We start from the raw sequence: 24404 nt of genomic DNA on the forward strand, positions 1-24404 counted from the left end.
TGGCACATACAGAAGGAGGTAAATGTATCAAAGGAAAAAAATGTAACTTATAACATGTATCCATGTATATTAATGACATTATTGTGGTGCAGGCATATTCTAGACATCATTTTAGCCAGATTTTACTTTTCTTTCTGTGCATTTGTGTGTATCAGGAATACACAGCAAAGTACAGAAAACACAGAGACCTTAAATATACTTGAATCCCATTAAGTAACTTAAAAAAAAAAAAAAAAAAAAGCAGAAGTGTCCCTAAATTACAGTGAACACTAAATTATAGTGATCATAACCTCTTTTCACCATCTATGCAAGACGACATTGATTAAAAATTGGTGGGTCTTTTATTTCCTGTCTTTCATTATTAGACACACTGATTAATCCAGGTGTGCCTAATTAATTAGAAGTCACAACAAGAAGTAGCAGACACACCTGGGTTAATCAGTGTGTTCAATAATGAAAGACAGGAAATAAAGGAGCCACCTGAAGTTCAGGAAGTAGTGGAGCTGTGCATACAGTCCGTTGTACATTCATTGAAAAGCTCATTTCTGCGCACTTCAACAAGTAAAAACTGACTAATACAGAGACGAAATGGTTTCAAAAACAGTTTTATTTAATTAAATCCCTGCACAGCAAATTAAAAAGTGTAGCGTTTTAAGGAATCAGATCGAACAACAATAGTTTCACATCTTTACATAGTACACATACAGAAACCCACCACTTACACACCATATCCAAATCCTCTGGGGAAAACAAACGGGGACAAATGCACTGTCACTAATTTAGAGTCTGAGGGGAGAATAGAAACACTAGAAGTGTAAAATTTTATTTTGTATCAAAGCAAATAAACTATAAACTATTAACAGTGCAAATTGTCATGATAAGCTTATGTCTAAACTTTTCTCGTACCATGTATTGGACACACACCTGCAAAGCCAAACAGCTGCTGACATGCTACAGATTTTAAAGTGCTAGCTTAGAATTCAGTTTGCGAGCTGGCCTACAAAATATTTGGTTCTCAATTCTTACTGACAAGCAGATTATGATTCATATTTCCAAATTCAGCAGTGATGTAAATATTACAAGTTCTCTACCAAATTTCTGCTAACACAGTTAAGTTGGAAAAAAAAAAAGAAAAAGAAAAAGAAAAAAAAAAGAAAAAAAAAAATCAGAAAACTTTGTTTTTATTCTTTAATTAAAAAATGAATACATTCTGTGGTAAAAGTAAAACCATTGACCTGGTCTGCCTAGTTGTAAATGCATAGAACTGCTTTAAAGGAGTGAAACAGTTATGTCTGAAACACAGATTCAGGATTTCCATTGGTGAGGATTGGAGGGAAAATAACTTACATCTAGATTAAGGAGACCAAATATGCAAACTGTCCAGTATTTTGAGATTAAATAAAGTATCATTCAACTAAATATACGTACAACCATGATTTATTAAATCAAAATAAGACATTTCAAACATGAAAATTTCCAAACATTGAAACTGATCAAACCAACACCATACAGATGAAGAGAGTTGTTAGTATAATGTTAAAAACACTCCCTTCAGTCAGCTGAACAGGGAAACATCTGCTTATAGTTAATCAAACAGATAGTGATACACACCATTTCCACAAGCAAACACCAACTAATAACATAAACATTTCAAATGTTCTCATTTCACTGAAAAGTATATACTCTAGATTAATATGTACATGGAAGCCATGAAACAAAATATTTCCAAAGATCAGCTTATTATCTGACAAAAGGCAGAGATATTAAACTGAATGTCAATGAGTACAACTGCAAATCAAATCAAACCTATTTCTGTGAGGAAAGGTACAGTAGTTAAGGTTTTCCAGGCCTGACAGATAGAGGTAGGTAACACTGGGCCCCGGTCAGGGCCACAAACACACCGATTAACCTAAGCCTCCAGAAATCAAAATATGCATGAATGTACAAACAAACCCATGTGCAGGCACATATACAGTTCATATCTATACAAAAACCAAAGTAGTTGCTTAGCAAACAGTCCATCTAATGTGCTCTTGAGACCTAAGTATCTAAACCGATTTAATCAGAGCCAATCAAACACTCAGGTGTCCATCTTTGAAAGCCAAACTCATAAGTGATATACTGATATGCTACACTTCACGTCTTAACTGCAAGTTAACAGTGGTTTTAAGAGCAAAGGTACTCAACAGTGTTTTGTGATAGCACTTAGATGTAAAAACCTGAATACCTGTGTCTGTTTTAAAACTGTGTTTAAAGTCTGCTAGGCCACTAGGCAGCAACTGTGTTGCACTAAAATCAGCACCAGAACCAAAAGACTTTGGCTATTAGTGACTTGCAGCTGGCAAACTAATGTTGACTAAAAGTACACAGCATCTGTGTACCTGGACAATTTTATGATGTTAGAAGTCACATTCAGTGCTGTGCAACAGCTGTGAGAGTGCAAACAGTGAGAGGCCTCGATATCCAGGACTCAGATCTATGTTAATAAAAGAGTGAAAGCTTCTGCAACTGTGAACATCACGGTGAGACATCAATGTGCTAATAATGTCTACAAAATTTAAGTGAACAAGCAAAGTAGGTAGTGATCTGATGATTGTAAAGTTTTTTCATGTGCGAGGCTTCATTCATATTGTGCAAAACAGCTGAACAGAACAGTGACAAAGAGGAAAAGTAGTGTTTAAAACTATGATTAAGAGTAAATATCAAGTCATAATGAATACCAATACCAGTTAAACTTTTGACACCAGTGTCTGTGATCAAACTATGCCTACATTAAGACCTCACATACAGTATTAACGCTGATACACTTGTGCAATGACACACCAATATCTGCTTTATAGAGCAAACTAAGAGACCCCTTTCCTAAAAAATAAACAAAGGCACCAAGGTGCTAGCATCAAAGTAGTTTCAAGGCTCTGTCAGGTCCACTAAGATTACATCTAAAAGTATGCTGCTACATTAGGTATAGAAACAGCCAAATGATTAAGATTTACCCAATAATGTGACTAAAAATTACACTCAGAATTTATAAAGAAACCTGGCAAAAGAGGAAGTTATGTGTCAGCTCGAAGGCGTTTCATGTTAAAAGAAGGATTTAAATACACTGCATACATACTTTGCAGCCAACTCCACCACAGTAATAGCTAATCTTAGCCGATAATTAAAAGCAGGTCAAATACAATTAGCAGATACAGGGACTTTGGTGTGTAGAGAAGGCCTTTCACCTCCATACTAACTCCACTGATAGCATTAAAGAGAACACCAAGCGTCGGTGTCATACGCTTGTAAGTGGATCAAAGAGTATAGATAGGCCTGCCTCAAAAATCGCATTTACACATTCAGGACCAAAGCTCACATCTGCCTCATCTGACCAGAAAAATGGTTTGGACCCCATCACCCTGTTAATAAAACCTTCTCTTTCCAGAACATGCAAAGGAGATTAAATAGATTCAGGTCCTAACGCATCCATCCATCCATCTGTCCGTCCATCCCTCCATCTCAGAAGGTCAGTCTCTTAGCAGTGATGAACTCTTCCAGCTGAACTTTGCCACTGCCCATGAGGCCGAAAGCTGGATACATAGTTCCCGAACAATCCACCTGCCTCTCATAAAGGCACCTCATGGAGTCTGCGTCGTAAAAATACACCCGACACGCGTCATAATCCAGGCATACACCCAGGCGGTGTGGCATGGGAAGCACGCGGTTGCCGGGGTCTCCAGCTGGTGCGCTTGCGGAGGAAACGGAGGATGAGGAAGAAGCCTTAGGGATGAAGAGTTTTCCCATTCCCAGGGTGAGGAGGGTGAAGGGCTGGGAGAGCTCATAGCATGTGTCCTCACTGCCGCTGTCATGTCCACTGTCATGGTCATACCTGGTAAAAGAACACAAAATTAAAGACATTTTAAAGTGTGTTTCAGCAATAAAATCAGAATACTTTATTAATCCCAGAAAGAAATTATAGTGTGTTGCTCCATTCAAGTATAATTAAAAAGTAGCAGGAGAGATATTATCAATACAACAAAAAAAAAACAAAAAAAAAACATATACATTATACATGCATACATATAAAGCTCTAAATACACAGTTCTAAGACATCAGAGATATCAAATATACATATTAAAACACTCATATTAAGACACAATTAGAACAGAAATTCTGTGATAATTAAAGAAATGTACATAAGTAAGTGTGCAAAAATATTTTTGTGCATGAAAGCATGTGTGTTTAGATTTTTTTCCCTTTAGCCACCTTGTGTAGAGTTAAGACCTCCTTGATCAATGACTTCAACACAGCCGTTTATTAGCCTACTGTGTGTATTATGTAATTACAGTAGGATAAAAAAATGTTTTGTCAATAATGTGTTTCTTTATATGCTTTTACATGGGCTGATCCAATGAGACAGGCCAGCTTTGTCTGCGAATAAGCTCTTTACAGGTTTATACTGGTTCTCTTACATCACAGGATTAGGTATGACTCGAACATACTTAACGTTGCACTGAGACTGTGTGTGTGTGTGTGTGTGTGTGTGTGTGTGTTGCAGTCAAGCATGTAAAGATGTACAGAATTTGCACAGCTTTGACCACACGCCTAGTTATAAATGTAATCCATATGTTGTGTTCACAGGCGTCGTCTTGTTGTCACCTTGGACTGCTGGTATCTCTAGGATTGTGAAACCATTCAAGAAGCTTCGAGTCGGACGCCACTCCAACTTTAACCATATAGGAGTGCGGTTCCACCTTAAAGGCCCAGTAGTGTCTGCAAAACAAGCAAAGAGATTCACCTTACAGTGCATATTCAATTCAGGTAAAAAGACAAGAAAATCAAGTGATCCTCGACATAATTATTTTCGTTTGCATACCTTCCCTGAGAGATTCCTGTATCACCAATTATGTAGTCTAGTCCAATGTAGCTGCCTGTCTGCACACGTTCTGCTGCAAGGAGGAAGGCCATGCCGGCGACGCTCTCCACGGTGTCGCGTCGCTTGTTCAGTATGAGGCGTTCTGTGCTGAAACCACACTTGTCGCTGAACAGGAAACCAAACGCTGTGGGTGAAAAAAGGAGAAAGATACAATTACAGATGGAAGGAGAATAAGTCCAAATCAGATAGAGAACACCATGACTGATCTGAAGCATATTATTCCCAAAAATGACACATGAGGGCGCTATAACACAATGTTACCTACAGATTTGAAGACCTACTTATCATCAGGACCATGAAGAATGGCACCCTAATGAAACACATCATTTTTCACGTGCAGCATTTCTAGTTCTCATCTGGATGCAATTAAACACCTTCTATAAATAGTCTATGGGCCAAAGGCCAGAGTTACCATAATCCAGGGCACATATAGGATACACGATTATGCAGGTTACTCAGCCATCACACGCAATCTGGGGTCTGCACTGGGGAAGACCAGTTCATTTATATACGTCTAGGGAAGTCCTTATAACAACTAGGGCATGATAATGATAATAACATAAGCCTGCCCATTGGGGGGGATATGCAGCCATACAGCATTCACATGTAAAGTTATGTAGGAAGGAGACACAGATACTGAGAAGATGTGGCAACAAACTGATTTAAGTCAGTGCTATTTATCCGAATCAGCTCAGTTGGAGGAATAAATCAGTGTAATAGGATTCCTAGGTTTATAATGATGTATTATATGTACATACACATTTCTCAGTCTCTGTAACAAGATAAAACTGAAATATAGAACAGCATTAAAAAGAAAAAGACAGAAAAAAGACCTAACGTGTCTTGAACTCCTCTCTTCAGACATTATGAGATTTACTGAACCAATCTTTTAGTGTTTTATTCCAGATTTGATTCAAAACATTACCAGTGTTTCATATTGTTTAGAAAACTTTATGTCACAGGAACAGAGATCACACTAAATACTGACTGGTTTCTGGAAAAGCCATGTAGTTTAGATTTTTTTTGTGAGATTTTAAAGCCATGTACAACATTTCCTTCTACTTTTGTTCTATTGTAACAAAAAAGACTGAGAAATAGACATTATGCTCAATAGAGCCATGTAAAAACAACATACTGTAGCTAAGGGTGACCTAAGACTTCTACACAGTGCTATATATGAGAAAAATCATGGATGCATCCATTTTTCATGCCTTGTTACACTTGGTTGGTTAAGGAAAATTGGGACAACATCATTAGGATGCAACATGAAATTGGTCCCAGAACAGCAATATTTTAATTTTGCATTCGGCTAAGCAGTATATTTAAAGAAATATTACGTAAATGTCAACTTGACATTAGCTAGGATTGTGAGTTCATTAGCTGAAGGCTCAAAAGTAGGTACAGAGAGACAAGCATTGGTATTATGGTCCCCCCCCATTAACATTTAAAGCTGCAGAAGCCAAAACCAGAGGGGAAAAAAGCGCTCTCATCTCAGTCCAATTCAATGAATGGATATAAAAATGCTGCTGTGGAACAGAGAAGACACTTTTCAAAGCTTGTGTTGAACCACGGGGGAGAGCAGTGAAATCACATCTGACTGTTCACTGACCAGTCTATTAATTTAACCCTTTAAGACATAGAACTATTTTTGTAGCAATATCCAAACAAAGTTTACTCTGCAACTTAACAGTCCTAAGAGATTTACCATCACTGACTATAATATTTGCATTTTAGTGAAAAATCCTGTATTTTCCTGCAGATAGTTTCTCTATAATGTAGATGTTTGAGTAAATTCAAAGGTTATTATATCAAAACAGAACAAAGAAAACCCAACTTTTTCAGTAAAATATATCATTAAATATATCATGTGTTGTATATTATCTGACTGTAAAATGAGCATCATCTACAAGGATTTTATTGGTGAATCAATTTTGCAGAACATGATGATGTTCCCATGCAAAAAAATAGAGCCTCTAAACATCCAAATGGGTTATATCTGATGAAGAAAAGCTGGAAATCTGTATTCTGTGAATTTTTGAAGTGCGTTGATAGGTTTAGTGGTTCAAAAGTCCTTAAATTCTTTCTGTCTATCTAGATCAGTAGATGGTCACTGGTGACCATTTAGGTCTTTGAGGGTCAACAGCTGTCAGCCATATATTTAACCTCCACACCTGCTTTAAAACACCTGTCATGGATGAAGTCTGTATCTTCAACAGCCCATTACCTGAATCCACAAAAGTGGACTTACTATTTCTTCTTGAATTACAATGTGCTGACAGGTAACTATGAATTGTCTGCTCAATAAGACCACAAAACTGAAGTACTGCAGCTTTAAATATTTCATTATTTACAGTAATGTTTTTGTTGTCTTAGGTTTCAACCATTTCACCACCCCTCCCACTCAGTTCAGAGTGGTGTGTGTGTGTGTGTGTGTGTGTTCTGCCCTCTGTGTTTCACCCTGACCTGAAATTCCACCTCATTACTGACGCAGACTGAGTCCATCCACTCAGTCTTGCACAAACCATAGAGCAAAGGAATGTGGAAGCTCCAACCAAAACAAAATTGACAGGAATCGCACAGGACACAAAACAAAAGCATCAAAGATCAGGAGGTGAAGTGTCATGTTTGCATGTATATAAGTTGGGGATTTTGTTCAATCTGGATGCAACCCTCTGCCATTGTGTTGACAATGCAAATTCTACTACTGACTTTTAACACAGCAATCCAAAGCACTGAGTGATAACTGAGGGAATCCTACTGGATTTTAAGCCTTACTCTGAGGAAAACATTTAAATACTGCATCACATTTTTATTAAGTTCCACCTTACATCTGCTTGGCAAGCGTAGATCATCAGTAAACTGATGCAACTGCAGGTTTTTCTCCAAGCTGTCACCACATCCAAACCCCCTCCACACCAACACGCTCACACAAAAGCTACAGTGGTTATAGCCAACTGAAACTCAGAGGACAATAGTGAAATACTAAACATTCTGCATCACTGCCTCAACCAAACATATTAAAACGACCTCAAGACTTTAGCGGATAACAGATGCTTTGTGTGTGTTAATTACCCTAAAATCAACTAAATTCCAAATACAAAAACACACCCATGTTGTATGCAGTGGAGGGGATAGAGGAGCTTAGCTGGCAGCTTGGGCAAAAGAGGCCCAACAACAGGGTCTGTTTCCCCCACAGTCAGAAGATTAACATATGGGAATTACATTCTGTGCATTAATTAATTTAAAATGTTTGTCATTTTGCCTTATTTATAGAACTGATATCACCTCTCCAATTTAACTTTCTGGGAAACATTTTATTAAAAAAGTACATACAATATTAATCATTAACGTACTGTACATATTTGCTTTTAGTTCTTTTGCATGAACATATAACTACAATAACTTCCCCTCAATATATTCCTGATCATTAATATTTAGTATGTTGTACATGACTTACAATCTTAACATGCTTTACACTACACTCTCCTCTTATCGCACTTCAATTGTTACGACCATGCTACATGATTTTAACTTATTAATTTTACATGATTTATTATTTTATGCTACTCTATTATGGTATTTCATACTCTGAAGTCTCTTCTCATTATGTTCTCTTAATATTGAGAATGTTATTACATCTATTGATGTTTAAGCACTGTTATATAAATATCAGGGACATCCAGAGGGGAAAAAAAACACACTGAACTACATAAATAAACTTGCCTTTACTCACTGTTAAGAGCATCCCTTCACCCTAAGAAAACCGCAATATTTAAATGTTCCTCATTATAAAATGTTGCTCATAACTAATTCATGAGGAATTTTATAACTCGTGCCAGTATAAAAATTTCTTCTCAAATTCAGTATAATACCTGTGAGATGAGAACCTTTTCATTCAACACCTCTTTGTAAAATGGTTATCCAAACACCTCTCTTCCTTTCTATTTATGTCCATGTAAAGACCTCAAAGACAGACAACGGATATACACCCACCCTTTGGGAAAAACCAAACCAAACATTATTTTCCCTCCATCGTCATTATCTGACATCTTTCAGGCTTACCCGGTGCAGGTGGTGTATGGAAGGTGACCTCGGGGCTGTAGGGGCTGAACATGGAGTTCCTGCAGCTTCGGACCCTGAAGGAGTAGAGGGTGTCGGGCTCCAGATCACACACCATTGTACTGGGGCCGTACACTCTGTCTGTGGCCCTCCAGACCCCACTGTCCTCGCCATCCTCCTGTGACGGGGACTGGCTTGGGCCTCCCAGTCTGAAGAGGGAGAATAAACCCATGTGGTCAACGTTCTACCCCATCCCAGTAACTTCTCTGCAGATCATTAGGTTTCCTCTTTTAGTCAGTATATTTACACTCACCTGCGGTATTCAAGCACATGGTGATCTGTAGGAAGGTGGTCATCGGACAACCTCCAGTGGATCGACGCCTCATTGTAGACTTTGCTATTGGTCAGGTCAATCAGAGGAGGGTCTGGGACTAAGGAGGGATAAGGAAAGGACCATCAGGGAATCAGGTAAAATACTGAAGTTAAATTTTACAGTATTGATTTAATTTATTACAACAGTATCAGAGCTGAGCTGAAAGACAAAATCTGCTACTAATACAAATAAATTCCACCAAAATCACTTGTGTCTTAATCATGCTAAGTACTGCTCCACTTCAGCTAAATAACATGGGTTTAAGCAAATAAGGTAGCGCAAGTGTGGCCAAGATTAGATTTGTCCAGATCAGGACTATCCACTCCGGACAATGGACAAACCTGTCTTGCATAATGGAGCGCATTAAGAGGCTGTAGCGCAGACGCTGCCAGGAAATGCACTTTGTAAAACCAGCACCACCTCCCCAACCCCAGCTCTCTCACTGCACTTTCCCCATCCATCTCCTTAACATGTCTACTTCGGACCTCTTAAAACCGCTCATACTTTCTTCCTTTCCTCCTTTTCACATCAGTTTATCTTCTCTCTGCTCAGGAAAGGTTTCCTAGAAAAGCATCTCCGCTCATTTCTCTCTGCAAAGCTTCCTCTCTCCGTCTCCATCTTTCTCCAGAGACAGAATCACATTACTCCAACCATGTAGGTCACCATTTTTCTCTCCAAGATCAGGGAAGGATTTACACACTCCTAACACTATGCCTCTGTGGATTTTCCTCCTCATCTCCGACATTACTTTCTTCTTTAAACTTCTTTTTTCCCCCTCCATTCTTCATCTTCCTCAAATTCCCAGTTCCTCCTAATGTTCTTTTCCCAGAATAGACATTCTACCGTTGCTGACCAGTGTCCCCCTGGCTGCTGAGCCAAAGTCACTTAGATAATCCCCAGTCTCCAAAGTCTATTCTCTCCCAGGCACAGCTCTCCTTCATGTACTTCTGTCCTCTTTTAGACCAGTACATTTTCAGTACAACTGTTTCTATGCTGCCAACATGTGAAGACATTAAATACAGAATTTAATCAGGAAGATCCTGAATAAGTACATGTAGGATTTTTTTTAATCCGTCTTGACTGTGTTACCATTTAAATTTACTACTAGACCTGCACATGTAACAAAAATCAGCGATAACACTGTTCTGATCACAATATGACACAGTTGTCATTAAATTCAGACTGACAGATATAAGAGTAGCTAAAAAAAAGTAAAACTAAAAGTTGGATTTTTTTGTAAGAAAAACCTGAATTTTATCAGAATAAACTCAAAGGTGGTGAAATGTAAGAGGAAGAGTCTGTTTCATCATAGAAAAAGAAATGTAAAACATCCACTCAAATTATACTTTAGATTTGGTTTCACAAACACATTTATTTTATACTAAAATATGAAATAAAATAGAAATTAGATCAAATCTGATCTTTTTTAAAAATCTTGCGTTATTCTCAAGTTATACCCCCCCCCCCCCCCCCCCCAAAAAAAAAAAAAAAAGAAAAAAAAAACTTGAGTGTCCTTCATAAGTAGCAGCCATCTGGGACCAAATGGTGTGAAATCATCCTCCATGTGTCCAGGGTTAAAGGAAATTAGTCCAATGTTTGTATGTCTAGTGTGAATTTCTTATGGTTTATGGTATGTCTTTTATCACCTGTGTTCATAACATGATGACAATCAAAATATAATTGATTGATAGATCAGTGCTACCTTTTATCAAATAAGTGAAAGTCTGGCCAAATTCTGCAACAGTTCTTCTGGACAATCTGCTAGTTAAAAACACTCTTCCCACTTTATTAATCCTTTAAGAATAAATTAATACTAACAGAAAAATTAGCTTTACAGTAAAATTAAAAATCACAAGCCATTATTCTTCCTTTGGACCAACAGATGGGATTTCAGGTTTTCACATGTTTCCAATAGATGAACCAACAGGCAATGACTAAACAGGGCATTGAGCCACTGAGCACAGCAGGCAGCAGCACCATTGATCACATAAAATACAGCCAGGCAGACAACACTAAGGCCAAGTTACACCGCAGGAAGCCGCCTTCTCCAAAGTCTACTTTCATTCCTGTTTGCCCTTTACAGTGATAGGACTCAACACGCTATCCCTCTGATGTGGGCCCTTTGATGAAATATCTATAAGGAACAGCACTGAATTAAAACGGCAACAGAACAACACTTCTATCAGCTGTTTCCACTCTGGCATTTTGAGGAAACCCCAGTTTGAGGTGGATCACAAATGGGCATTTACAGCTGACAACACACTCTTTCACAGCCACTTGAGACACAGAGCATGGGGTCAAAACCCGCAGGAGGGCCACAGCTGGGTTAGCGTGGTAGAGCACAAACAGGCCATTTATCTAATGGAAAGAGGAGTCCAAAACATGGAAAAGCCACAGGCAGTGAGCAAACCCAGCGAATGCACCATAGTTCAACAAACAAATGACAGGCGGTCAAACTCTGAGGACAAAACTGAGTGGGATAAAGAATGGAAAATCTGTGCAAAAACCCAAGATGCATATTTAAATCAAGTTTGTCCTTGCTGAAGAAACAGTGTTTGCACTTTTTTTTCTTCATGAAAAAGGACACTGTCCAGGGATGCTTTAGTGGGCTTTTGTTGCTGAATCATCTGCCAAGAATTTGATTCAATTACCGCCACATAAATGCACCTCAGTCTTTTCTGCTTCTGAGCTCAGGCTAAAAGCATCATTTATTCCCGTAGGCCATTTAGATTGAAAATCAACATCAATATGACCCACCCCACTGCTGCACACAGCACTTTCACCGGTGTGAAGAAATAAGAAATGTTCACTAATCCATTCTGTGCTGAATCCGTTTGTGTGAGTCCAAAGATGATGACACAGCGTTGTCCATAAACAAGGGAAGTTACATGAATGATCAGCTAAACATCCAAATACAAAAGTAAATCTGGGATTAACATCTTTATTTCCACTTTTATTACATTTCTATAGAATGTTTTGTTTGCACTAAACATCTACAGTCCCTCAGTCTTAATAATAAAGAAAAAAGACTTATTTTCTGACTGTGTGTTAAAGGTCAAGAAAATATAAGATCACTAAATCAGAGGAGTGGTAATGGTAAAAAAAACAAAACAAAAACAAAAAAAACATCCATTCATTTCTTTTTCATTCCTTCATTTTTTCCCCACTCAGTTTTAAATGTACATTTAACTTTGCATACTATAATCTGATTTACATTGCATAATATACTTAAAATACTAGATTTCTTCAGTAACCTGTTAATATCTGCTGCTTTTCAAGATTTATTTGGACAAAGTGTAACTAAACTTTCCTATCCCATTCAGCATGAAACCTCACAAAGTAAACACATGATATTCATTTTTGCAGTAGTTCTTGTACCTAAAGCAATTCCTTTGCAGCACTAGAAAAATCAGCTGTTTAAGTCAACCCCCAGCTCTAGACAGTTCAACAGAATCCTCAGACCATAAATCTCACATCAGTGGTTCTAAACAAACAGGGCTGCTGTCCCGTGGATCAACCCATGGCCACACACCCGTGTCACTCCCAGCTTTTGTTTGTCACCAACGGTCACCGAAACAACTGTCAGTTGTTTATCTGCTTCCACTTGATGGATTATGGCCATGTGCCAGAAAGACCTCAGCTTGGTCAACAATATACTGAGTCCCTTTAAAGCCTTCTCAGTATTCAGCAGGACACCCCCACAGCCTCAACACCAGTCAGCCATCACTGGGTAACTACGACTGAAAGAGCTGTCACAACTAAATGTCACTATGGACCACAATGACATGTAATACGGCTCTCCCTTCTAGTCACTGACAAACTTCATGTTGTCAAATTAGATGCGAACCAGACCAAAGGCCTTTTGACATAATGCTTAGACAAACACCAGCAGCTGGCACCGGTCTGTCTGAGTCTTCTAACAACATGTGATGCATACAAACATACTGAATGCAGGGATGGACATAAGGTAGAGTAAACTTAAGCTTATATTACTCTTATTTCACTCCATTTAATCTGAGTTTGAACCAATGTGCCGTCATCCCACTGTTTTAGGATCATGTCCAAGATTTAAGCTTCTATGGTGTTAGTATTCATGCTGTCTCTGATCTTACAGTTCCCCTTAGAAATACTTTACACTTCCTTATTTAGTCATTTCTGCCACTTGCTTGAATATCTTTGAACTTTTGATCTTTGCTCCAGGCAGCTGTCATTGATCCTTTTCTGTTTATCCATTGATAATTTTCTGTTGGGTCTGGTAACATTTTGTCAACAAGTACTTTAAGACTTCAGATTAAATGTGTGCTGGAGTCTTTGTGCTGGTCCTCAGGGCACAGTCAGGGGAATATGAACATGTTGGGTGAAAAAAAAACAAAAACAAAACAAAAAAAAACTTCAAGACAGATTTATTTTGTCATTTGGAGCTGACACATATTTATTTGGGAGTCCTAAAACCAACTTCATTATTTATAAATGATGTCTACAAAAACAAAGAGAGCTGATTGATTTTCATCATTTTAAAAGACTATATTTGACGTCCACATTTACATATTTGTCTTATATTTCACTTGCCCAAGAGAGTACCATTTTATATCTCAACCTTAACGATTACAGGTTTTAAAGATTATTTATAATTACAATGATTCACTCCAAGCACGATGTTGGGATAATATTAAATTTGTGCTTGACAGAAAATTTTGATTACCAGCCTCGAGGACTTGAGAATGTAACCTACGTAACCAGACTTCCCTTGATATTGATATCCCCCAATCCTACGTGGATTTTATTTAATTTTTTCACCAAAATTGCAGGAGTTGCAGTCAACAATATACCTTAAACTATGGTAATGTTAATTTTGGCAGCTTTGAGTGAAAACAGCAACTTTTGATATGACTGAAAAATTTGTCAACTTTTGATGTGTTTTTTTTGTCCTACATAACTGAAAGGTTTTTCAGAAAGATTTTGGCGAAAATGGCTGAAATTTACAAATGCCTCAAAGTACTAGCAATACCCATTCCATCCATGTGTTACACTTATATGCCAGGTAAATGTAGGCCGACTCATTATCATCTGAACAATTTTTTTTACTTCATGCCCCACAGCATTTTTAAGTTAACAGGAGCTACTGGTGTTTTAGATAACCAGGAGCTAAACACTGAGGCACAGGAGTGAGCATTAGGATTTTAATAGAAAATCCAGCCTAATTCCTCTATAAAGTGATGAAGTACAGCTCCTTTGTTGGATCCAATTTTAGATCCTATCTGGATTGTGCCAAAATTCACACATGGTTTATCAACTTAAAAGATAACTTCACAAGTCAAGATAATCACAGTTTGTGGCAAAGAAACATTTTGTGTTGAACAGCTCAATGGACTGCATCTCATTACACATGGTGCAAATCAAAAACACCAAATGGGCCACAGTCTTGGTATGTTTTACCGTTAACATAGAGAGTGAGGTGACAAAGTATGAAGATCACAACACTTTGGTCACAATGAAGCTGGAGAGACACCTTCAACAGCTCTGAACCAATCATGGAGACAGTTACAATGATGTCACCTCCACGACTTTCAGGTGCATTGCATTTCTACTGACATATTTTTCCACAGTCTCAAAACAAGCTCCTACTTTCTTGACTTAGAGACCAACATCATGTGTAAATGATGCATAACTCAAAACAGGATTTTTTAAAAAATGACTCGTCTCTTGCCATGGACTGTAATGCCATACTGTTCTGAAGTTTGGTCCCATGGGGCAAAAGCACTTCAACAGTCCAGCATTAAATGGATAGAAATCATGTGCAAAGTTCACAGAAGAACCCGTGTTGACCTGATAATACTGACAGACATCCCTCCTATTATTAAGTCGACTTAAAGGCAGAAAGCCAACTCAATAACAGCTACATATCCTGTCTCCTGCTTGGAAACCACTTCCTGAGAAACCCCCTTTGTCATTCAGCAGAGCAGAAAATACATCACAAAGCAGTAAAACCCATTATGAGCATATCCACTGTCATACCTGCCCCATGGATGACCTCTGACCTCTAAGCCCAGGCCAGGTCACAGGGCTTTGCACGTGATGGCAGACAGCTTATCCTGACCATTTTTGTCCGGTTTAAAAAAAAACCCAACCCTATGAGACCAGATAAACCTATAAGATGACAAAGCAGCACTGTTTGCCCAGATTTCAGAGTCGTCTATAGAAAACACGTAAAAAGAGGGTCTTCTTAAGCCAAGATGAGTAGAGGCAGGAAATTAAAACATATTTTCCTGACATGAACTGGTGGTCATTTTTTCTAGCCAGTTTCACTCAGTAGAGCTTGTTCTTTGACTTGTATCAGGGAGAAATGACAGGGTCGAGCACCGTTTTCAGGGGGTGTTCTTCTTTTTCTGACATTTTGGTTGAATATTTAGTGTTAATCCCTTTTAAGTAAATGTTGTCAAACACTGAACAATTGCAACCCCACTTCATTTTACTGAAAGAAATGATTTTTACCTCCTCCAAAGCACATCTCTTTGAGCAGAGTCTCCTCTCTGGATGTGTCCAGCACAAACTCATCAAAACATGGGTCAGCTGCAGGATGGAAGGTCCGCAGAGACTCCGTGGCCTTCTGAATCCTGAAAACAAAATATGGTGGAATCATCACTGGAGGATGTCAAAAAGCAGCATCAAGTCACATCCGCAATTTCAATAAATCAAACAATCTTTTAATCTTACATATTTAACATTTTTCAGTCTCATTGTTAAAGAGGTCATATTTTGCTTTTTTAAATGAAATTATGCATTTTAAAACATTTCCCTGTGGTCTACATCAACTGTAAATGCTATGCTTGGGTCTGAATTCTTCATTAATTCAACTCCACAGGTCCATCTTCAACCCTATTTCTGACTAATGACACCAGAAAGGTCATTTTGAGCGCTGGCCCTTTAAATGCAAATGAGCCACTTCACACCCCGCCCCCTCCCGGTAGTTAACCGTGCTGCTCTGTCCTGTTTCTCTGTATTCTGAGAAATGTTCATCAGAAGTCTTGATCTTATGTGTAAATATTGTGATGTAACCAGTTATAGACACAACAAATTAAGCAGGAATTAAAACAGGTTGTAGAAATCCACTATTTTTGACAAAATTAATATAAAGATAACTTTGCAGCACCTGGAGGGTTCAAATTCAAACTTTTTGAACTATTAGGCTCCAAATACACAAATAAACTAGAAGCACTCGGAGAGCGCAGACCTCCGCCAAGGCTGATCAGTGCCCCCCCCCCGTGGGCCCCCCCACCCCCGATCACCACCAAAATTTAATCATTTCTTCCTTATCCCATTTCCAACAAACCCTGAAAATTTCATCAAAATCTGTCCATAACTTTTTGAGTTATGTTGGACACTAACAGACAGACAAACAAACAAACAAACAGACAGACAAACAAACAAACAGACAGACAAACAAACAAACCCTGGCAAAAACATAACCTCCTTGGCGGAGGTAATTATTAGACCATCAAAAACAATGGTTATCCAATCAAGTACCAACTCCTGTGTGTATCATGTGACTAAAACAGACAGAAAAAAAAACATGAAATGCCTAAAAGCACTGTTTTTGTCAGTACAATGCCATAGATATTGATGTAAGAACTGAAGTGATTTTGGTTATTATTGAGGAAACATGGAAAATGGCAAGATATCAGCTCTGAAATTAAACTGTTATGAGCCATTTTGTTGTTATTATTATTATTATTATTATTATTATTATTATTATTATTATTATTATTATTATTATTATTATTATTATTATTATTATTATATGTGTCTAAACAAATGTACCTTTAGTTGTACCAGGCATTAAAATGAACAAAAAATTGAAGAAAACAAAGGGGTGGTCTAATTATTTTTTCTGCGACTGTATTTTCTGGTTCAATACGTCAGATGTTTCCAACTGTTTGTGCTGCATCTTGTCATGGGGTCAGAGGTCACACTAAATAGTCATTTAAACCTTTAGAATCCATTTAGTCCAGTTTTGTGTGTCTTTTGAGGCTGTGCACATATTCCTTGTATTTTCTGTATCTGTAGAAAAAAGAATGAGAAATACATGTATACAAGCTAAATAGAACCTAAGATATTTGAACAATACTGTATGAGTAAATCTAGTTTGCCCTTTATTACTGGAAAACAAAAATTTGGGAAAGCCATTGTTTTATGTCCTGTCAAAAATGCCCCAGTTCAGGGAGTTATAAATAGTCTTGCGTAATGACAAGAGGATTAAGGTCCAGGTCTGTGGGTCTAAGAGAAGACTGTAGAGCCAACTGTATCATGCTCTTAAAAGTGAAAGTTGTCTGCTTATCTAAAGCTGCTAATGGACATCAATTAGTCGGATTAGTGCAGTAGACAGTCCTGCACACAGCTTTAAGTGGACATGGCTGCAAACGTCTTCCCTTTCGGTGACCTTCCGTTTTGTAACCCTAGTGCACGTGTTGGGAAACTGGAATAATCACCCAAACACATGAGCAGATTTCAAGTCTAAAATAAAAAAGAAAATCCTAATTTGGAAACCTGGTGTGGACCATGTGCTGATGATAAACTTACAAAAATAATTAACCCAAATGTTTCACTGGGTTATTGTGGAGCTTGTAAAATAATGGTGAGTTTCCCACAAACACCACTGTGTCAATAGTCAATATCCTGAGTGAAAATCTGTTTAATACCTGATGTGCAGTTGTTTTGCGGTCTGTACGAAGCAGGATTGGTCTGTTTCCTTCAGCACCTCCTGAGCGTATCCCACCAGACCACTGTTCTCCAGCATGCCCTGGTACTCCTCCACCTGAAAAGATTAGTAATCATCAAAACAATGAAAGTAATGATGAAACTGTTCTTGGACAAAATATATCAAGGTCACTAACTTAAACCAAAATTCAGTTCTTAACCCATAAAGACTCAGTGCTACTTTTGTGGCAGTTTCCAAATTAATTTTTCTCTTTATGACCATTTTTAAGTGATTTATCACCATTTATTATTATTATATTATCCTCTATATTTTTTGTGCTTTTCAGTGAAACTCAGGTATGTTCCTATATTTAATTCACTGATCATGTAAATGGTCATTAACCCTTTGATGCATGAATTATGAAAACCTTAGTCAAAATTTTTATTCCTCTTTAGGCATGAAAAAAAAACAATGTGATTGAAATTTTTTTAATAAACCTATTTTTTTATGGAGTTACAAAAATGTCCACTCATTTGAACACCATGTGTTTAATTTTTGAAGCAAAAAAACATGTATTTAAAACGCAAAATCAAAAAAGTGATCTCCTGTGTGAAAACTATGAAATAAAAACATTTTTAATGCAGCTAATCTGATATTTTCTCACATTTGATCATACTCTATCACTAGTTATTACTCACGTCATGGAGGTAATATGCAAAAAAAAAAAAAAAAAAAAAAAAAAAAAAAAAACTTGTTTAAGAAAATTGTTAATTACAGTCTAATAACAACTAGCAATTGATTTACACTCAACATGTTACTGCAGATCAGGTTTATCAAGAATAGTATTGTATGAATTGCAGTGTATGGGATGATGCGTAAGTGTCCACTGTGTTGACTAATATGGAACTAAAACAACAAAACCCATGAATATACCAGAAAACAGCTGTAGAATAGATGTCCACTGTAGTGACTGCTATTGCATGAAAGGGTTAAAGCTCAGATTAAAGTTGACGGTTATTATATCACAAACACAGATAACTGAAAAAAAAAAATTTGACTTTTTCAGCAAAGATATCCTTAACTGAACATAAACCAAGTGTGTCCATCCACTGTCACTGATCCAACTCCATGGGTTTTACTGGTGAATCAATGTTGTAGAAGATGGCAGTGTTTCCACGGTAACTACGGAGCCTCATCTTTTCATAGTCATCAGATATGACTCATTTGGATGTTCAAACTTTATTTTACACCAATTATTTACATGTATTAATACGATTAGTGGTTCAGTAGGTATTAAACATTTTAGATCCGTAGATGCTTTTGGCTACTGGTGATGGTTTGGGTCTTCATGGGTTAAATCACAACGTCATACCTGGCCCTTGAGTTGGTTCAGACGCCGGTTGCGAGACTGCTCGATGGACCTCAGCATCTCCGATTTCCTCTCCTGGAGGGTCTCAAACAGACGCTCAAAGTGCTCATTTGCTCGACGCTCTGCCAGCTGTCCATTTTCCTTTAAGAAGAGAAGAATGTATTTCTATGGGCTTGTGTTCTATCTGTATATTAATGTACATTTATGCCACTGTCACCAATCACAAGTGTTTGCTCCTGGAGGATTCTGTTGGGTCTCTGTAAACTTGATTTGATTCTGATTTGACTTGATAAAGCACTTTGTGACTCTGTCTGTGAAAAGTGTTCTATAAATAAAATTTACTTACTTACTTATTTCTTCTTAAATCACACATATCTCTTCAATGAAGTACAGAATCACCATTATATTTACATATCTACAATTTACTGTACAAATAAAAGAAAACATCATGACTTTATTTCCTTAATTTTAAGCTTTGTTTAATAGATGTTTAGATACAGTCAACAGTTTCAGGTTGAATGTCAACCTCATTTGTTTTTTAAGAGGCTTAAAAACATCAGTATGAAATAGTGTTAAATACAGCAACTGTAATCTCAGATCAGTCACCATCTCCTAAAAGAGTATTACAATGTTACCTAGGAAACAGCTAAAAGAGGAAGAAGCTCCAACTGAAACTCAGACGCATATAAACAGGCAAATCCTGCATTTCCTTATTTTTGTAGTTTGCATGTTGTTTGATTAATGAGCTTCCTAAAACATACATAGAGTGCATGAGACTGTACTTCACCTTATCAAACTGGTTTAGAAGCTGCTGTGTAAATATTGGTTTTCTGGAAGGATGACTATATTGAAAGTTCACCTGCTTTGTGTAACTACGTACTGAAAATTTGTGGAAATGGTGCTAAATTTCACACAAAAAAAATGGAGATATAAACTCAAATAATGACATTATCTTGGGTGGAAGGGTCTAAAATTAAACCTCACTTATGGAGAAAAAAAAAAAAAAAAAGGAAAATCACTAGAAAATGAGAAAAAGTACACTTGTTAATACTTAAGGATATTATTGGATTTTATGGAGTGTGACTGAACTGTTGTGGGGCAAAGATTGCAGAGATAAAAGCATTGCAGTGGAGTGAAAAAGGGGATTTTGGCCTTGTAGCAGCATGAGTCAGCTCCTTTACCTCGGTCTGATTGATGAGCAGCTCAAGCTCCGTAATCTGAGTCCTGACCTGGTCCTCTTTACTGATGAGGTAATGGATACTCTTGGCCAGCTTTTCCTGGTGAGGACAGAGACCAACAGCGAAGTACAGTGAGATATGAAGTCATCGAGCAGTAAGATAAGAAACAGAATAATTAATGACAGGATATCAGCACTTATGTACTAAAACTGGAACAGAAATAGATTAATCGATTGACTGTTACGACTAGGTAACATTTTATTTTTACGACATGATATTCAAAACTGCTGCATGTGCATTACGACCTCCCACTGCGGACGGTTACACAACAAAATGACAATGCATTAATCTTCAACGCAGAACCTGAAACCCAAACTACATCCAGGCTGATGAAGGGTTTGAGGGTTCATCAGGACACATGATCCATCCTCCAACAATTTGAGAATACAATGCACACAAAATCATGGGGAACAAATGGTCCCATTAAATATTAAAGCAGCACAGAGTTTGTGTAAACAGAGACCGCACGATTAGATTTCACACAGATTCACTCCTCAGTTGCCGGACCGGGCCTTGTTGAAATATACTGTTCAACACTTCAAGTATGATGTGTGTTTTAGGTTGCTTAGCGAAGTCTAAGCAACCAAACAGTCTCGAAACACAAACTCCTGACAGATTTGTCTCCACACACTCAACCTGATTAAAATGATAGACTGGCCAAAATCTGGTGAGACCCATTAGTGATACCCCGGTGAACCAGCTGGGTTTGGTTTCCAAACAAAAGCATATCGGTGTCTACGACCTCGTGCACGCCAGAACAGGTACAGGTCGGCATTAATATTACAGCAGGAGATGACAGCTTCAGGCAGGATGAGGTAGAACACAACCATAACAAAGCGCTTAAGGTCTTTGTGTCACGTAGTTCAGTTTTGACCCAACAGGAACGGATTATTCATCAACTAACTTTCAGGTGATTAAGTCAACTTCAATAGATCCTTTTACCCTAAAGGCCTGGTTTTAACCCTTTAACAATGGCAATCTCGACTCCTGTTTTAACCAAATAGAGTCTGATATAATAGCTTTTACATCCCTCCTTGCAAGACGACGCATCTTATTTTCGTGGAAGTCTCCTAAACCCCCGTCTATTTCATTTTGGCTTAGAGATGTTATGTTTTTTCTTAAATTAGAAAAGATTTGACTCTCACTACAAGGCTCCTCAACTAAATTCTTTAATAAATGGCAATCTTTTTTAGATTATTTTCAATCTTTACAAACGCTGCCTTCAGATTGATCTCTCTCACCTCCACCCTACTTTATTTCATTATTGTTTAGGTATTGTTGTTTTTTGTTGTGATTTGTTCTGTCTACCAATTATTGTCACATTTGATACATCTAGGTAATGTCTAATATTTAAAAGTAAACACAGGTATCTACAAGCTATGACTTAATTTATTTTATTTTATTTATTTATTTTCTTCTATTTCCATTAGCTCAGTTAATATTCTTCTACACCACAGATTTGATACTGCTTGTACTTATTTGATTTTCTACTGCTCAGAAACTGTTATGATGTTCTTGTTTCTGCTGTTGCCCCTTCTCAGAGGGCCTTGGGGTTGGATTGGGCATGGGGAAAAATGATAAAAAGGCAATGTATAATGAATGCACTGTAATTCTACTCCTTTGTATGTACTGTTACATTGCTCATAAAAAGATAAATTAAAAAAAAACCCAACCCCCCCCCCAAAAAAAAAAAACAATGGCAATCTCTCCGACGCTGCATTGTGCACTTCACAGCATTCAAATTACTGTAACTCCTCCTCCTGAACCGTTTGCATTATCCACAGAATTCAAATGGCATCGGAAAGCTGAGATCCTGAGCTTTCCGACACTATATAACACTTTACAGCAACAATGTGGGACTCTTATTACAAGTAGAAAGGAATCATTTCAGAGACTTCCACAGAGGCTAAAAAATGCCTGGAAATTACAAAAAATGTGAAGCCATAATATGGATACTGAATGTTCAAGAGCAAAAAGCATGTTTGAGTAGATGTAAAATAGTTGAAAGTTCATTTCTGCAATCTCAAAAAATTTCATTATGGACATTTATAGGTATTTCTGATAGTAAAAAAGCCTAAAACTTCAAGTCAGTTTTTTCTTTTTTACTATAACACACCATTTTCAGCTTTTATTATTTATAACAATGACATTTAATGGTATGATATTGAAAGTTAAGTTCTTCCTGAAAACACTTCCTAACACTTTTATTGCAAAGAAAACATGAAGACAGCTAAGCTGCCTGTTAAAATGGCAGGCTTAAAAGGTGAAGTTCTAAACAAAACCAACAGAAACTCTAATAAAAGGGATTTTTTTTGCAAAAATCAGAGTGGAAAAGCTGTGTGTGAATCTGATACCTTGAGGATCTTATAGGCACTGCTCATGGAGGTGACTTTGTGATTGGCGTGGGATCCTCCCAGTTTGCAGAGGTGACACACAGGTCGCCTGCAGACTTCACAGTACATGTTCACTTTCTCCATCTCATGCTCCGGACACATGAGCACCTGTGGTATTAAAACATGTTACATTAGAACTACAAAGTGTACAATACTGAACATCAAATGCTGCTGTAGTGACTGAACTGAAACAGGAAGACATGTAGACAACTCTGTGGGAGCCATTTCCTCAAGTGTTTTAAAATAGAAGATGTATTCAGCACATTTTACTGGCAAAAGAGAAGGTATTGTGAAAAGAAATTATCTGGAAAGAGGAAAACAAGTCAAGAGCAACAGCATCTGGGTATGACTTGTTACTTATAGGTTAATGCTAATACTTCAAGATTTATTCAGTTGTATTCATTCTAATAAAATGCTTCAGAAAAGGATCTGTAGTTGAAAATAAGTGACATAATTTAAGCTTCTACACTGACAAAAGAAAAGGACAATCCTGCAAAACACCTTCAACCTATTTAACCCATAGTGTTGGTTCTAATATTAGCCACAGTCACTGTTAAGAACAAAAATTGCGCTTCTTAAAAAATATTATACATTAATATTGCATTCTTCTGTCACAGAGCTATTTTTGACCTACATTTCACCCAATTATTGATATCAATGTAAAGATTTTCACCCTGCAAAAGCCTGTAAAAAGGTTTTTGTCATGGTGCCACCATGTTTACAGATGAAAAACAAACATTAAATATTGATTATTTTCAATACACTACATGCAAAGTAGATTTTTTTGTTTTGAATTCTCATAGCCTGTTATATGTCAGAGATTAGCAGCAACAGTTATTTTTTTTGCATTTTTTTTATGCAGTGTCAAATACTCACACACATGCTACTGAGCGCAAAAAGGTGCTCTTCATAAAATAGCTATAAAAATGTATATTATACATTGATTTGAATGGGTTTCAATGGCCCATTTTTTGTGCTTAAGAGTGTAAGTTTTGTTTGTACACAGTGTATTTTAGATTTATTATATGAGCTGAGCTGCATATAACAAGCTGAAATCAATACACACAGGCCAAAATTCATATAGATGAACAAAGCCACAATGATCAAAAACTGAACAATGAAAAGCACATAAAATGTGCACAACAATCCCAAAGGGTTAAACAATGCACACCAATGTTTATTTTGCAAGTTTTTGCCTTGTAAATTTAATGTAAATTTTATTTGCAATTGACTGTTAGTATCGTAAACACAGAACTAGAATTACTGCCAACCTATTAATTTGCATTTTATACCAATGTCATCTAATTGATCATCAGTGACATCTTTCTGGGTGTTTTTGATTAAATCTAAGACGTTACATTA

General features: G+C 37.3%; 1 protein-coding gene across 8 annotated transcripts in view; it reads right to left on the reverse strand.

Moving 5' to 3' along the window:
• Positions 1–1184: 1184 nt before the first annotated feature.
• trim36 (tripartite motif containing 36) overlaps positions 1185–24404 on the reverse strand; it is a 47363-nt gene continuing 24143 nt past the window's right edge. For all 8 annotated transcript variants that reach the window (XM_030142713.1, XM_030142714.1, XM_030142716.1 and 5 more), the window contains 10 exons: positions 23004–23150; positions 20593–20688; positions 19415–19552; positions 18044–18159; positions 15840–15961; positions 9288–9405; positions 8978–9183; positions 4856–5039; positions 4639–4752; positions 1185–3868 (listed from right to left, as the gene is read on the reverse strand). In XM_030142713.1, the coding sequence (XP_029998573.1) occupies positions 3499–3868; positions 4639–4752; positions 4856–5039; positions 8978–9183; positions 9288–9405; positions 15840–15961; positions 18044–18159; positions 19415–19552; positions 20593–20688; positions 23004–23150 (1611 nt within the window). In that variant the 3' untranslated portion in view covers positions 1185–3498. The remainder of the gene's footprint in view (positions 3869–4638; positions 4753–4855; positions 5040–8977; positions 9184–9287; positions 9406–15839; positions 15962–18043; positions 18160–19414; positions 19553–20592; positions 20689–23003; positions 23151–24404) is intronic.

Source organism: Sphaeramia orbicularis, chromosome 9 (genome assembly GCF_902148855.1).
Source record: "Sphaeramia orbicularis chromosome 9, fSphaOr1.1, whole genome shotgun sequence".
NCBI lineage: Eukaryota > Metazoa > Chordata > Actinopteri > Kurtiformes > Apogonidae > Sphaeramia > Sphaeramia orbicularis.